Source organism: Trachurus japonicus, chromosome 4, assembly GCF_045865225.1.
Source record: "Trachurus japonicus isolate A0001 chromosome 4, Traja_1.0".
NCBI lineage: Eukaryota > Metazoa > Chordata > Actinopteri > Carangiformes > Carangidae > Trachurus > Trachurus japonicus.
The window spans coordinates 2,923,323-2,937,831 of NC_140910.1; the positions used below are offsets into that span (position 1 = coordinate 2,923,323).

General features: G+C 46.4%; 1 protein-coding gene across 2 annotated transcripts in view; it reads right to left on the minus strand.

The window, feature by feature from the left end:
- Positions 1-14,509, minus strand: part of plpp3 (phospholipid phosphatase 3) — a 29,874-nt gene that overhangs the window by 14,121 nt on the left and 1,244 nt on the right. Inside the window, exon 2 of one of the 2 annotated variants that reach the window (XM_085773416.1) lies at positions 715-872. In XM_085773416.1, the coding sequence (XP_085629542.1) occupies positions 715-872 (158 nt within the window). Of the gene's footprint in view, positions 1-714; positions 873-1,283; positions 1,439-14,509 lie in introns of both variants that reach the window. The other variant, XM_085773417.1, reaches the window with a different exon arrangement.

Below are 14,509 nucleotides of genomic sequence, written 5' to 3' on the forward strand. Positions count from 1 at the left end.
GGTGCCATTGAGAGTCTGGGGGCTGTAAATATCATCCAGCCCGACCACGTGGTAATAATTGACATACATGTACCCTCAGCAAATGACATTATCACATGTTTTCCCTAACCCTGACCCCCCCCCCTTCCCTGCTTCTAACCTGCTGGCACAACATTTGAGCCGGAGTCAAGTCATGGGAACTTCATGCTACCGCTAACTGGAGAGCGCCTCGGGCAAATCACTGCGTGGCATGGTGGGAGAGAGAGCGCTGACACATTCACCCAAAGTAATGCACAGGGCACAGAGGGCACGGAGTCAGGGCGCAGGGGGGCATGAGAATGGACCGGAAGCTTGTAAAAATCTCTTTGGTCTCTGGCATGTATGCGTCAGCACACGTACACACTTCTACACTTCTTAATGCTGCCTAGCTGGGAGGCCTGGTGCCACTGACATGACTAAGAAAGTAATTTAAAAAAAATTGGCCGTTGTGTAGATGGAATGGCAAAGTAGATGCAGAGGAATAAAGACTGATGGAGACGACATTATAGAATGGAGGGGGAAGACATTTAGAGCATATCTACACCAAAAGACTGGAGTATTTTAGAGGATACTGCATGATGAGAAACCATTCAAACGTTTTGCTCAAGGGGCTATGTTAGCTGTGTGTCTAGGAGTTACAAATAAGTGACTTTAAATTGGAGTATGAGAAGGAAAACAAAGGGAGGGTTGACTTACAGAGAAGATGGCAATAAGAATGCCAACACCACAAAGCACAGCATCACTAATGGTGTCTCCCTCTTTTCGGGGGAAGCGGATGGACTCGTCCGAACAGTAAAACCCGCGCTGGTACGGCTTTATGGTGCTAGTCTCAATGATCAGGAAAGGCAGGCTAGCTACAAAAGACACAGAGAGAGAGAGAGGGGAGAGCAGAGAGAAAGAAAGGAGGAGGGAGAGAAGAAAGAAAGCATAAAAGCACCGGGTCAGTGACACAGACATAAACAGGAGAGAACGCAGGGGCGAAGCACAAGGAGCCTGCTGGCACCGGGGGGAACCATGGGATACAGCAGAAGTGGGTGGGGCTTAAGGATGTCATGTATGGGCAGCGTAGAGCAAAGTAGTGACACATTTTTCAAGACATGAGAATAATATTATGGGAATTCTTCTTAAGCGCTGTCACTTCTTTACAGCCGCCGCCATGAACCTACAGCCCTCCCTGTTTCTGCCCTCACTGTTCCCCCGGGCCGTCGCTCTTTGTGTGTGTGTGTGCACACCGGGATGGAAGGGGGGTCGGGGGGGCGACTTACGGACACCGCGGGCAGTGTCAACCCAACAGATATAAGCACTGAGGAGGGGACGGTGCTGTTCTTGTAGGGGTATTTCACGCTGGAGTCACTGCAGTACAGACCCCTCTGGTACGGACGAATAGAAGTGCGGTGCAGGACCAGGCTGGGCAGCATAGCTACACACACACACACATACATACATACATCATGGATGGATGGATGAACCCACACACACACACATATAAACTTAAGCCATGTCACTAACTCTGCACTTACCTGCTGGCTGAGGGAGAAACATCACATTAAAACACATCAACAGATAGAAAACAACAGGTGTGTGAGATCATGTCAACATTAAACAGACTGTTTACTCAGCAAACTCCCTCCTGCTGTGCCTGTTGACAGTGTGACACTATTGAGAAGGGAGGTATATTCTTTAGCATCACCCCATAATACTGACAGAGTAAATACACACTGGCATTTAGGGCTACTGAAGACAAAAGAAAAACACCAACATGGGGACTGTGTCAATACATTGTGAGGAGTTTAGTGGTACTGATTGGAGGAGAAGAGAGTGCCATTCCAGCTAAGGGGGTTGGGACTTGCTTGGGTTTGATTTTTTTTTGATGAGCATAAGAAAGAAAAACAGCTGTCAGGACTTTTGCAACTTTGTGATGTCACAACCGTCAACATCGCCCCAAATCCCACCCACTTGAACGCACCATCCAACCCCGCAGGATTTGTTTCTCTGGGAGGTTATCAGGACATTAGAACCATAAATACATAACAAGATATTCTTATGGGTCACTTCTTCATTCATTTCCACATTTTCACTTTAAAAGCTTAGCTAAACTAAGCTATGCTAAGTGTTCTGTGTATTTACCAAACAGACATAAGATCTTCCTACGTAACCCTTGGTGAGAAAGTAAATAAGCAAATTTGACAAAATGTCCCGTCTCTAACAATGGGATGATGAGGATCTAGATCTTCATTCAAACACTTCAAAAACAAACTGACAAAGAGTTGGTTTAATGAATTCATGTGTTGCTTTTTCAATCACATACACACCCACGTTCTGTTCTGAAAAGGGGAAACTAAAAACAAATCTCCAAATCAAAAGAATACAAATTGCAAACTCTGGCTGGGACTTTCACAGTTTTCCTTGAGGGATTTTAAAATGTGTGAATACCAAGAAAAACAAAAGTAAGCCCACCCAACTCTGGAACATTTTTTTGCATGAGAGCATGTTTGGCATGTATACTGTACGCGCAACCATAGTAGCTCATAAATAGAGGGAGCTGAAGACACGAAGGCGTCCTGAAGACCCGCACACAGTCACACCAACGTATACATTAAATGTCAGACTGCACTGAAATATTCCCACATGCGGCGCGTGTGGTTAGCTCACATCACAGAGGTTTTTGACATTTGGGTCAAAGTCAGAGATCGACTTGTGAATGCGGCGGAGAACCACGGCTGTCGTCTCACCAGTGACGGGAGAGGGGGATTGTGTTACGCGTCTGTCCTGAAAAACACAGCGCTCCCCAGTCGCATGAACTTGTACATTCTTAAAAACCTCAAAACACCCTCCTATGCATGTTTCTCAGGCGCACGCTCACGCCTCCTCAGGCTGCTTAACATCGACTCTCACTTGAAAGGAGACAGTGTTGTCTCAGGTGTCTGCCAGATCAATGAGTAGACACTTAAACCAGGCTAATACGGCTTCCCTGGAAAAAGATTTCATTGTTTTTCTCAGCTTTATCCGTCTTCTTTCATTCATCTCTGTGGTGGTTGTGGTTTCTAACCACAGAAAATGATCGTGATGAAATTTGTCTGCAAAATGTAAAGCTTTAAAGAAAAAAAAAGTTGAGGTCAAGAAGGAACTTTTAAACTTACAAGAAAAAGGAATCCTTCAAGTCTGTGGATGAAGATCATATGATATGATCCAAAGCTCCAGAACACCTAATAAATGGACTTTGAAGCAAGCCTGTTTTATCAACTGTTGTGTCAAAAGGTCACAACAGAATCCTTGCTCTTCTCATCTGAAGATAACAGACACAACTTCAGGAGCATTAAGCTGCTAAAACAACATGAAGAGATTTAAAAGGATAGTTCAACATTTTGGAAGATTGGCCCTATAGTCATAGCAGTAGGTTGCGTGAATTTACCTCTAAAACAACTCTATCTCGTAACGTTCCATTATTAACTCATAGCGTGGTGAATGTGCAGGTCACAACTTGTCCATGAGAGTGTTTTGGAGTTGTTGGATTGTGTATTTGATGAGTTTGATGAGGGAAACCAAGAAATCCCATTAGTCTCTGTAGCGTAGCTCTGAGCAGCTCGCGGCTCTGCTCCGCTGTTCTAAAAATAGCTTGCACCGACAATTAAAGATAACAAACCTACTGCTATGACTATAGGGATTATGGCAATGGGCCAGTTTGCCAAAATGTTGAACTATCCCTTTAAGCATTTTTCTGTCGCTCCATGCCTCGCTCCTCCAGTAGTTAGCGAAAGGCGGCAGATGGGACGGTCACCGAGGCAGACACCTGCACAAACAGACCCTCACTGGGCTGGACTGGGTTTCTGGTAGAGCCTGAGAACCACGCTGTCCACACACAACAGCGGGGTTAGCTCTGGGTGAGCCTGGGCACGACGGTCGGTCTGCAAGACTTCAGGTGGCTGCAGATGTGTGTTTTCTGTTCTTGTCTTGGAGCTTAATGCCCCACTGAACTTGACCACAGTTAAAAGTTTGTGCACATACTGACTGGTGTTGAGTAAACACTCAGCTTCCCTCACTTCTGTCTCGCTTCTCTTTTTCCATTTTCTCCATCCTTCCACTCTGGCCTACTTGTGTGTGTGTGTGTGTGTGTGAGGAGTGGGATTCATATGCTAATGAAGATAAGTGAAAAGAGGTCATGGGCTTAACAGACATGGGAAACATACACACACAGACAAACACACACATGCGAAACCAGTGCCGAGTGGTTAAACCGATCAGAAAGCACCATGGGAAACGCAAAAGTTGAATCACGCAGCTGAGTGACTGAAAAGCGCCCGACCACCTCAACACTTTCTATTGAGAGTTCATAAAAGCCTCTCTGTGCACACGCTGCCCAGCCTTGAGATGCCAGGCTGTTTTGGTGCTGCACCCCCCTCCCCCATCCTCCCTCCTCCTCCCTCCTCCTCCTCCCCATGCCATCTCCCAGAAAACAGCCTGGTATGTGGGCATTCTCCTCATACCACAGACGGCCCACAGCGAACCCCTCAGCACAAAACACCACTCCAGCGCCGACCCCACGGCCGTACGTCCGTAAACCGACGTGTGAAGAAATATGAGCTCTTTTATGGCGACGGGATAAAGAGAGGGCGACCTTCACGGGCCTTTCTGACCCAGAGAGCGAGATAGATGGGGGAGTGTCGGAGGAGGGTGAGATAAAAACAAAAAAAGGCGAGCGAGAGAAAGAGGTGGGCCGGGCCGTTGGGAAACACCAATGGTCCATCAGTGAATTAAAAAACAACTATTTTACAAGCTCTGTCATGAGGTCACTAACGTTCAGTAATGCTCAGATCCTGACTAAGGATGAGGAAAAGTACCTTTACTGCTCACACACAGTCCAGCCTGAATGCTTTTTTTTTTTCTTCCCTGCCCTGCTTTTAGAGCCAGTGGGCCTGAAGCCTTTTAATAAACAGCACAGTCCGGCGTCAGAGAATAACTGGAGCCTGAAACGCTCTCAGTGGACACAGAGTAAAGGAGAAATGGAGAAATATGGCAAATACAGCTGGAGGAGAAAGAAAAAAAAAAGAACATAACCTAAGTGGGTGGCTTGGCGAGTTTGGGAACACTTCTATTTGTCTTATCAGATCCTGTCATGCACTTCTCCGTTTCAGGCCACAAGCAGAACAACTGCAGATCAGTGGAGAGAGACTGCTTACCACAGGTCAGAGAGAGGCATTTCTTCGGCTGCTTGAATCACTGTTTATATGCAGAGGTCATGGCAAGGCTTTTGAGTGTGAGTGTGTGTGAATGTGTGTGTATGTGTGTATGCGTGTGCTTATTTTCCATCCGTAAATCCACTCACATGTTCATGCTCCACTGCTTGCTGGAAATCACCATCCAAAAGTATGTCCATGTGTGTTTATACGTGGTATGTGTGTGTTTGTGCATGCTTTAAGTTTAGGTATGCAGTTTGCTATGCATGTGTGTGAGTGTGTGTGTGTGTGTGTGCATGCGTGCATTTGTTTGTGGGACAGAGATTACCCAGCCGCCCGCGTGTTTGATTGGCTTTGGAGTTAAATTTGGTGTTGCGAGTGAGCTGTTAGATTAGCACGACTTAGAAACTACCGAGTCTGATTTGACGTTTTCCACAGAACTACAGGAAAATGTTTCTTTTATCAGTGCACTGCACTACTGGAACCTGTTAGGGGTTTGCATTTTTTTGGTGTAATTGCACACAACAGTGGTCAGTGGCATTCCTCAGTCCTGCAGGGCGAAGATCAGCTTCTATTATTTTCTCTGATCTTTAAACAGACTGTACCGGCCAGAACAGGAAACAATAGCTATTCTTACGTCAGCTAAAGCCCTGCAGCGTTCAGAAGGTTAATTCCCCTTGACACGGCACTAATTTTGCCGTAGAGCAACACCTGCGTGTCGGCTGAGCCTATAGCGGCCAGCTTCCCTCTCTCTCTCTGTCTCCCGCTCTCGGGACTCTCTCGCAGCTCTATTGACATTTTAATGGGCTTTCATGGCCTTCAGAGCAGAATTAAAATGATATCGTGATTATGGTGATGGAGCTGGAGGAGTCAGCAGCGAGCGCGAGTGGTGAATGGGAGGCGGAGCGGGGCAGAGGAAGAGTCATTGTGGTCTGGTCTAATGGAGGATTTCCTCCTCCTGTCTCTCAAATGCACCATGTGACCCGTCCTGAGACCGAGACAGAGGACAATTCAGAGGAAGGTTAGACAGGGTGGAGGCTGAGGGGGTCTGGAGTCAATCATCCAGACTCTCTCTTCTCTGATTTGAGTAGGGTTGCCCTGGAAACTGGAGTAAAATGCCTGTTTAGATTCATTCATTTTGCTTCCTTTTTCTTTTGACTGCTTCTAAACTGACTTATTCAATTAATTGGAAAAAGGATTTTGCAGAAGAGTGTGTTTCTAATTGGCGATTATAGTAATCATTGGTTGCAGCAGTAATTGTGATATGTATTTAAGCATTAAAGTGCTTTTATATAACATTTCATTTCAAGGATCAGCAGACACTTGACACAAATTCAACCTGATCTTACATGTGTGTCAGTTCTGCTCTCATGACAGAGAGACTACACATATCTATTACAGTCACTTGTCTATATCAGGCCGATCCCAGTGGCTTGACATAGTACTTCTATCATACAGATCTTGACACCTGCACACACCCTGCAACATAATACGTGTGACTAAAGGACGCTCTGAAGTGGCCTACATCACTAATAAGACGTATGGACGGATAATATGTTGTGGTTATGTGATATGTGTGTGACTGTGTGTGTGTGTGTAGGGAGACCCAGAGGATGTTTTTGTCCAATCACCTGTATTATCACAGCTCTCTGGCCCATTCATTTGGATGGCTGCGAGTTGCAGTGCGATTGCAGAGGATGCATGTGTATTTTGTGCAAAAAAGATTAGCCTTGTGTGTGTGTGTGTGTGTGTGTGTGTGTGTGTGTGTGTGTGTGTGTGTGTGTGTGTGTGTGTGTGTGTGTGTGTGTGTGTGTGTGTGTGTGTGTGTGTGTGTGTGTGTGTGTGTGTGTATGTGTGTGTGTGTGTTTGTGTGCAAGCAGTGAGAGCATGTGTGTGTGTGAATCTGATAAGAAGAAGGGATCAGAGTGAATGAGTGGCTCAGTTCCAGCTCCACTTGTTGGGTGGACATTTTTAGCAGGAAGCAGGCTCGCTGGCAACAGCGTGTGGTCATCGTGACGTTGGGAAGGTTTCCATGGTGACATTACGTACGGTGTATGTTAAAAAAGCCAAATCTTGATGAATTACATCAACATCCTCCAAATAAGCCGATGACTACATCCCCAGCTTCAGTATTATTATATATACAGTGACATTACATTTATAGAAGAACACGCACACACGCACCGGCATTCAGCTAAACCTGCACCGCGACCTCTTTGGCTCTAAATACGGCCTACCGGGCAGATGACTTGTTGGATGTGATGAGATTTGTCACGCATCCAGCTCACAGTTAACTTTATCTACAGGTCACTAAAGCCAAGCGCACGAGTATGCGTGGCCTTCCAGACATTTGAGAAGAGAGTGCGTAGGTTAGCTGAGGTTCATGACAGACCCTGGAAGTAGCCACGGGGGCCGGGGGTCAGAGGTCAGGGATGTGACATAGCTGCAGGATTATTCAGCAGGGGCACAACTGTCACTGTAACACTGCCAATTATATATCTGAGTGTGACACTGTATGTGTGTGTGTGTGTGTGTGTGTGTGTGTGTGTGTGTGTGTGTGTGTGTGTGTGTGTGTGTGTGTGTGTGGCTATGTGGGTGTTAAAGTGGATTACTGTGGTTCCACTGGCAACTTCAGTAAAGCCTTTCTCAAACATTTTTAAGTTGTCGACCACAAAGGGCTTTAAAAATGCTCTCGCAATCCAAATAAACAAACTCGGCTCCATAAAAAAAAAACACCCCGGGGCTTTGTCCATAACACATAATCACATGCACCGACATGCACACATGTCCACCGATACAGATGTGCGGCTCCAGATATCGCTTCTTTTGTTTCTACAAGCTGCTGATGTGTCTCACACATGTACAAAGCTGGCAAATACACACACAGCCGCACACACACACACACACACACAAGAGTGGCTGAGGTCAGCAGAGTGGGTGTACAGAGTGAATCCCTGTCCCTTTTTCCCTCCCCACTGTGTGAATGCTGCAGCGACTGGGGGGCCGCGGGGCTGAAGCATGTGCTTACTCAGAGAGATTTTTATTCACAGGAATAAATGCCCTTTTTACACGCAGGCATCTGCTGGGACAGTCTCTGGGGGACTGTCTTCTACTAGCAGGCACCTGCGAGGGCAGCCCTCTGGACGATGCTGCTGGGGCGCCCCCCCCCATCCCCACATCCCCACGTCTCCCCGTGTGTTGCTGTTGGCTTCTAGGGCCCATTTGGAGAGATGGAGGTTGGATTCAACACTGTTATGGTCCACATTAGCGAGTAGAGGAGGCATGAGGATATTTATAATGTGTTTTAAAAAGATCAGTTACATCTCATCAAGACATTCCTAATGCTTGGCTGCACTGTCACTTGAGAGAGAGGACGGGTGCACAGCTGCTGCTCCACTGAAGGGAAACCTGAGCAGTGCCCAGGGGCCAGATCAGGCTATTTGGCTGGTTGGTTGGGTGGCTGGCTGGCTGGGCGTTTTCTCTGTTGTTGCCATAATGGCAGTATTGCCCCCTGGGAAAAAAAATCCTGGCTGCGAAGAAGAAGAGGACCGTGGAGTCTTTGAAACCTGACGCCTCTGTCCAGGATAAAGCCTCCCCTAACTGCTTTTCGCAAAAGCTTCTCTTTTAATTCTCGGCTCATCTCTGCAATTATCTCAAGACAATAGGTGTTAAATTGAACATTCGTGGCATTACGTTGTCTAGGAAAGCTTCTTCTCTGTATGTAAACAGGATAGGGCTCAGTGGCTGCAGCACAGATAAGACCCGCGCCAATAAAGATGCTGAGCTGATTACTACACAGTGCCGGCCACAGCTGAGCAGATAAGCAGCTACACGGCCCACAACCCCGGTCAACAAAACACAGCCCCCCGAGCAGCCGCCGCCATAAACCACTGACAGATAATCGAGCAAGGCCTCGAGTGCCCTGTGAAGAGGCTCTCACATCTCAGCCTCATTCATTTTTTTTCTCACCCTCCCCTCCCTCCCTCCATTTCATCCTCCTTCTGTCTGCCACCGGCCCATTGGTCCTCGTTAGCGAGACAAAGAGCGCTGAGATGCATCAAAAGGGGTATTGTTCTCAGTGAAACAGTGAAATCTCCCCCCCTACACCCCCACCCTCCCCATCTCTGGATGCGCACACACAAATACAGAGGATTGTGGTGGGCAAATGTAGTAAGAGAAAGTGACAGACAGAGGGGCCTGTGTAACAGCAGGGAGGAGATAATAATGAGGCCTGCTGCTCTCAGTCTGTCAGCTACGATGAAGCTCGGCCCTGTAAGATCATCTCAGGAAAATCAAAAAAACTGTGCAAAATTTAGTAAACCTTGGAATTTTTTTTATCTCAAGACAATCAGGTGTAAGAATTTCACTGCTTCACTGCTTCACACGCAGGATTTATTCATTTACAACGGCATCTAAACAGGCTGAAACACATGCGGCAATTACTGCTAACAAAAGTTTACAGCAGGGCTCTGCCCAGTAATCTAAACTGATCTAAACGGGCAGGATGAGGGTGTTTACCTGAAAGGTTGTAATCATCATGGATGGGATTCTTGGAGCAGCAGAGACAGAGGCTTTTACAAGCTGTTGTTTTTGGTTTGTCTTTGTTTTTTACTGTGCAATTCATTTGTTTGCTGAGAGGAGGAGGACAGGGACAGACGGGGTTAAAAGAGATGAGTGTGTCTGGTTTCTGCACCGGCATAAAGAGACGGTCGCATCAGTCAACTCCATGCCCTCGGTTTGCCCATGGGAGCCACATGCGGCACACACACACACACACACACACATACAAATCGAGCCACAGATGCCTCACACATGCTACTCACACAAACACACACATTGCACACATAAGCGTACACATACACAGATTGTTTCACCCTCCAGGCCACAGAGTTGGTCTAATGACAGCTCTGGGCGCTCCCTTTCCCTCATAAACCCCATGGGACACACACGCACTCGCTCACACCCACACACCTTTAATCACAGCACTGTGCACACACACAAACCCCAGGGGTTTGTCATTTAACTCCTGCACCAGCAGAAAGCAGCCACATGTCACAATGACGGGCTGGAAATGCCATACACACACACATACACAAAAAAAAAAGTCTGGCTACAAGCTCCCCATCACAACTCATAGAAAATATACATCAACACAAAAGCGCACACTTACACTTCCATCCATTCTTAGAGAGCTAGCTGCCCTGTGGTCCCAGCTGTTGTCATCAACATCTGCTGATCTTTATCTTATTACATAATACAGTACAATGATGCTGCGCTGCCAGAGGACGCTCCTCACCTTCTAAAGATCTCTGACCTCGCCTCGTCCTGCAGCCGATACCAAAACACACATCCCGTCCCACCACGGGCCACCACCAGCCTCCAGCCACAGGTTGCACACAAAGACACGCACCGGGTGATGTAACCACACTGTAAATACCATACACGTATCAGCTGTTGTCAGAATCGGATCTCATGGATGCCATGTTATGTTACATATCCCTTATTGCATGATGCATGTCTATTGAATGTGGAGCCCTCGGCTGCGTGTGAGTGCAGGAAATGTCAAACAGAGAGCACTGCAGGCACTTGTCCCATATGAGTCTATTTTCTGCTTGACCTTTGACCTGATCTGCCAAACAGAAGAATAGACTGACAAGGAGCATCAACAGTGGGAGCCTGAACACAGAGGAAAATTCAACTAGCTTCGATTGGTCTCTTCAGTAGATACACACGGTACTCCTGGGAGCTTTTTTGTTTTTTTCCTATTAGCTCCATCTCTATATCCAGCCAAGAAAGTCTGGGTCACTTCTCTGCTCAGCTGCTGCCTCTGCACAGGCAGACTCATGCTCAGACTCCTGAGAATATTTGCCTTTAGATTAAGGTCAGCAGCTTTGGATGGAGGCCTGTGTTTGGGTTTGTGTGTGTCCTTCTTGCTATCAAGGTTTTCTACATGACACTTGGCAAAAAACACTTATTTGCTGTTGTTAGAAAGATTACGGGTAACACTTTATAAGAAGTATACACTATTAAGCATTAATAAATACAGAATTCTTCATTTATAACGCATGAATAGTCATTAGTATGTAGTTTATAAACACAGTTAGTGCTTATCAATGATGAGTAAAACATTTTTAACTGTGTTTATAAACTACATACAAATGAGTATTCATGCGTTATAAATTATGAATTTAATATTTAATGCTTAACTAATGCTTAGTAGTGTGTACTTATTATAAAGTGTTACTATATTGCACCCATGGAGCTGCTTTCATTTAAATGTGGTTCCTTTGTGTATTATACTACATTTTACAGTGTGCGAGACATGCACTAAACTAACTCAATAATATCATGTTCAAGTCTTTTCCTATATTTCATGTCATGTTTCTCCATTAGTGTAAAGTTGGAGGATATACAGGCTCAATTGGAGGGGGAGCAGAGAGGGAAGGAAGGGGGGTGGAGGTGGGGGAGTTGGAAATGGACTATGAGGCAAAAAAAAAAAAAAAATAGACAGGATTTCATTTCACAACCACACCTACCTCCGACCGACACTACCTTTCCGTTTCCCACCCTTTCCTGAGCACCACTCTATACATACACACACACATACACTCCATGCCCCCTGGTTCACTCACTCCAAAATTGGACCAGATGTCACATCAAGAGTCTTTGACCACAGCCCTGCAGCCAGATGAAGAATTTGAGAAATTCTGGAAAATATTTGTAGAGCGGCTCAGGATTGAAGTGGCTGAGGCCTGGGAAGGTAGAGGTTAAACCTCTCCTGCTTTAATGAGGGACTGTGTGCCTGAGCGCTGTAATGCTATAGCAGCTAATGGGGAGGCAGGAGCTGGGGACAGAGATATAGGGTTAAAGCTCCAGGGCTTGGTTATGACGCTGATCCGCCGTCAACCCCAGGGGGGGCAAAGGGTCGGACTCCTCTCTCTGCCGCTAATAAAGATCTCCCTCAGAACCACGTCACTGAACACCTGACTGTAGCACGGATCAGACGGGACGCCCAGAGCTGAGAGATGCTAATGGAAAAGGACTTTGGGTCAGTTTAGCTCACATCGCAGACATGTAATAATATATATGAGTGGGTGGTCACTATAGCAACACGCAGACAGAGCTTAGCAGAAAAGGAATGGAGCCAATCCCTGTTTATGTTAAAAAAAAAAAAGGCCTCTGCAGTTCAAACCTGCACCCAGACAGCATGTGTAAGGACACACAGCAAACACACACAATGCATAATCTCCTTTGGCATTGTGCAAAACATAATGAGGGTTTAGGTGAGGCTACTTTTAGAAGGTATGGTTTCCTGAGAGCTGCAGTGAGCGACTCTTCACACAGAGTGTTTTCACAATAAACATCCACTTCAATCCGCATGACAGCTGACCGTCAGACAGTGTGTAGCCATGTTCGCCAGAGAGAGAAGACGGAGAAACACGGAAGAATGAGATTCCACAGTCTGCGGTTGGAGTTTGTGTATTTATAGTGAGTGTATGGTGCTGGTGCGTGTTGCAAAATCAATGCGGCCGCTCAGTGAGAGTGGAACCCGAGCCAAAGGGGAAAGCAGCAGATGATGATGCTGCTGGTGCTCAGCTGCCAAGACCGAGCACTGTAACTGTAACTCAGCAGCGAAGTTCTGGGTGAGAGGAGCGTGTGTGTGTGTGTGTGTGTGTGTGTGTGTTTATTCATCATCACTCTGTTCCTGTTGTGTTTATGCATCATTAATCTAATTTATGAGAGCGACATAAAGAAGGAGCTCTTCTTCAGTGCATAGATGGCCTCAGGTGTCCTATATGCAAACAGTATCATTAGCTGTGCCTGAGGCCGCCACTGTGGCACAGACCGACAACTTATAGGAAGGTGTCACAGACCAGAACAGACTGTGTGTGTCTGTGTGTGTGTGTTGGCAGCACCAGCTGGCAGATAGGAACTAATTAAAGGTAACGAGATATTTATGTATTAACTGGCCGTGTGGTGTGTAACACTTCTTTGTGATGCACACGCACGTGAACAAAACCCATTCAAGGTCTCAAGGTCTCATTCTTCTCTACACACCCACATTCCTTGCTCCTGATTCAGGACCCTCCTGATAACCCCCCCTTTTCCTGGTCTTTCTCCTCTCTTTTAACCCCCCTTTGTCCCTCCATACACCAAACACCCCATGTGTAACCCCTCCCCAAACCACTAAAGTGGGCCAACCAATCATCACAGAGCAGGCAGATTGTGTTTAGCATGACAAAGGGGAATCTGTGTGACCATTTGTGTCTTGTGTGTATCTGTGTGCTTTACATGCATTGTGTGTGTTTACATGCATATGTGCATGTGTGCGTCCTTAAAGGAATAGCCAGCACTGGAGCTTTTTTTTCTTTTTAACCGCAGAGGGAAGTTGTTTTATGCAGGAAATTCGCTCCACATGCCATGAAAAGCTCATCTACATTTTTATGAGTGCTGATGAAACAGTGAATCTCTGCCTGAGGTTCTTTAATAACCAATATAAAGCCACTGGAAAACTCAGTGTGTCAGGCAGAACCGCCTCGACGACACAGAACGAGGAGTTAATCTGCACCATTTGTAACATCCTGGGTAATAAACTCCTGCTCCTGTGTGTCAACTGTGGTATATTCCACTGCAACTGTTGATGCCTCTGTTTCTCCGTATGGAGTTATCGATGTGGCCCCCACCTGCTCCTCTAATGCCCGGTCAGCCACGGGTACCGCTTCCCCATCTCTGCCTGATAGATCGGAGAGGCATTCCCCTGCCACAACACATGCTTAAGCAATTATTGCACGCATTCCCCTGGACAGAGAGGTCTGAGGAGAGGCAGAGGGAAAGGGAGAGAGAGAGAGAGCCAGAGAGAAAGTAATTTGAAGTGGAGTGATCAGGGGCAGCTGGCCAGGGATTTGCAGGGTTCTGGGAGAGAATGTGTAGAAGTTAAGCGCAACTCCCATAATCCTTTTCTAAAAGAGAGAAAGGAGAGACAGAGGGATTGAAAAGAGAGAGAGAAGAGAAAGGGGGGCCACTGGAGCTGGAAACTAAAAGGACTGGGCTACAGTGACAGCGGCCAAAAACAAACCAGCTATCAAAGCAACACACACTCGCACACATAAACACAGCACAATGCATCTGGACGGGACGCTCGCAGAATAACAAGTTAGGACTAACGCACAAAAAAAAAAAAAAAAATTCAACATCACAAACAAGTCACCATTGGGACCCCCCCATCACCCATACACACACACTGCTTGGGTCTCAGTGACAGTTTCCCCAGTTATGAATCAATACTTTAATTACTCTTTGATTTTTTACTGCAGTCA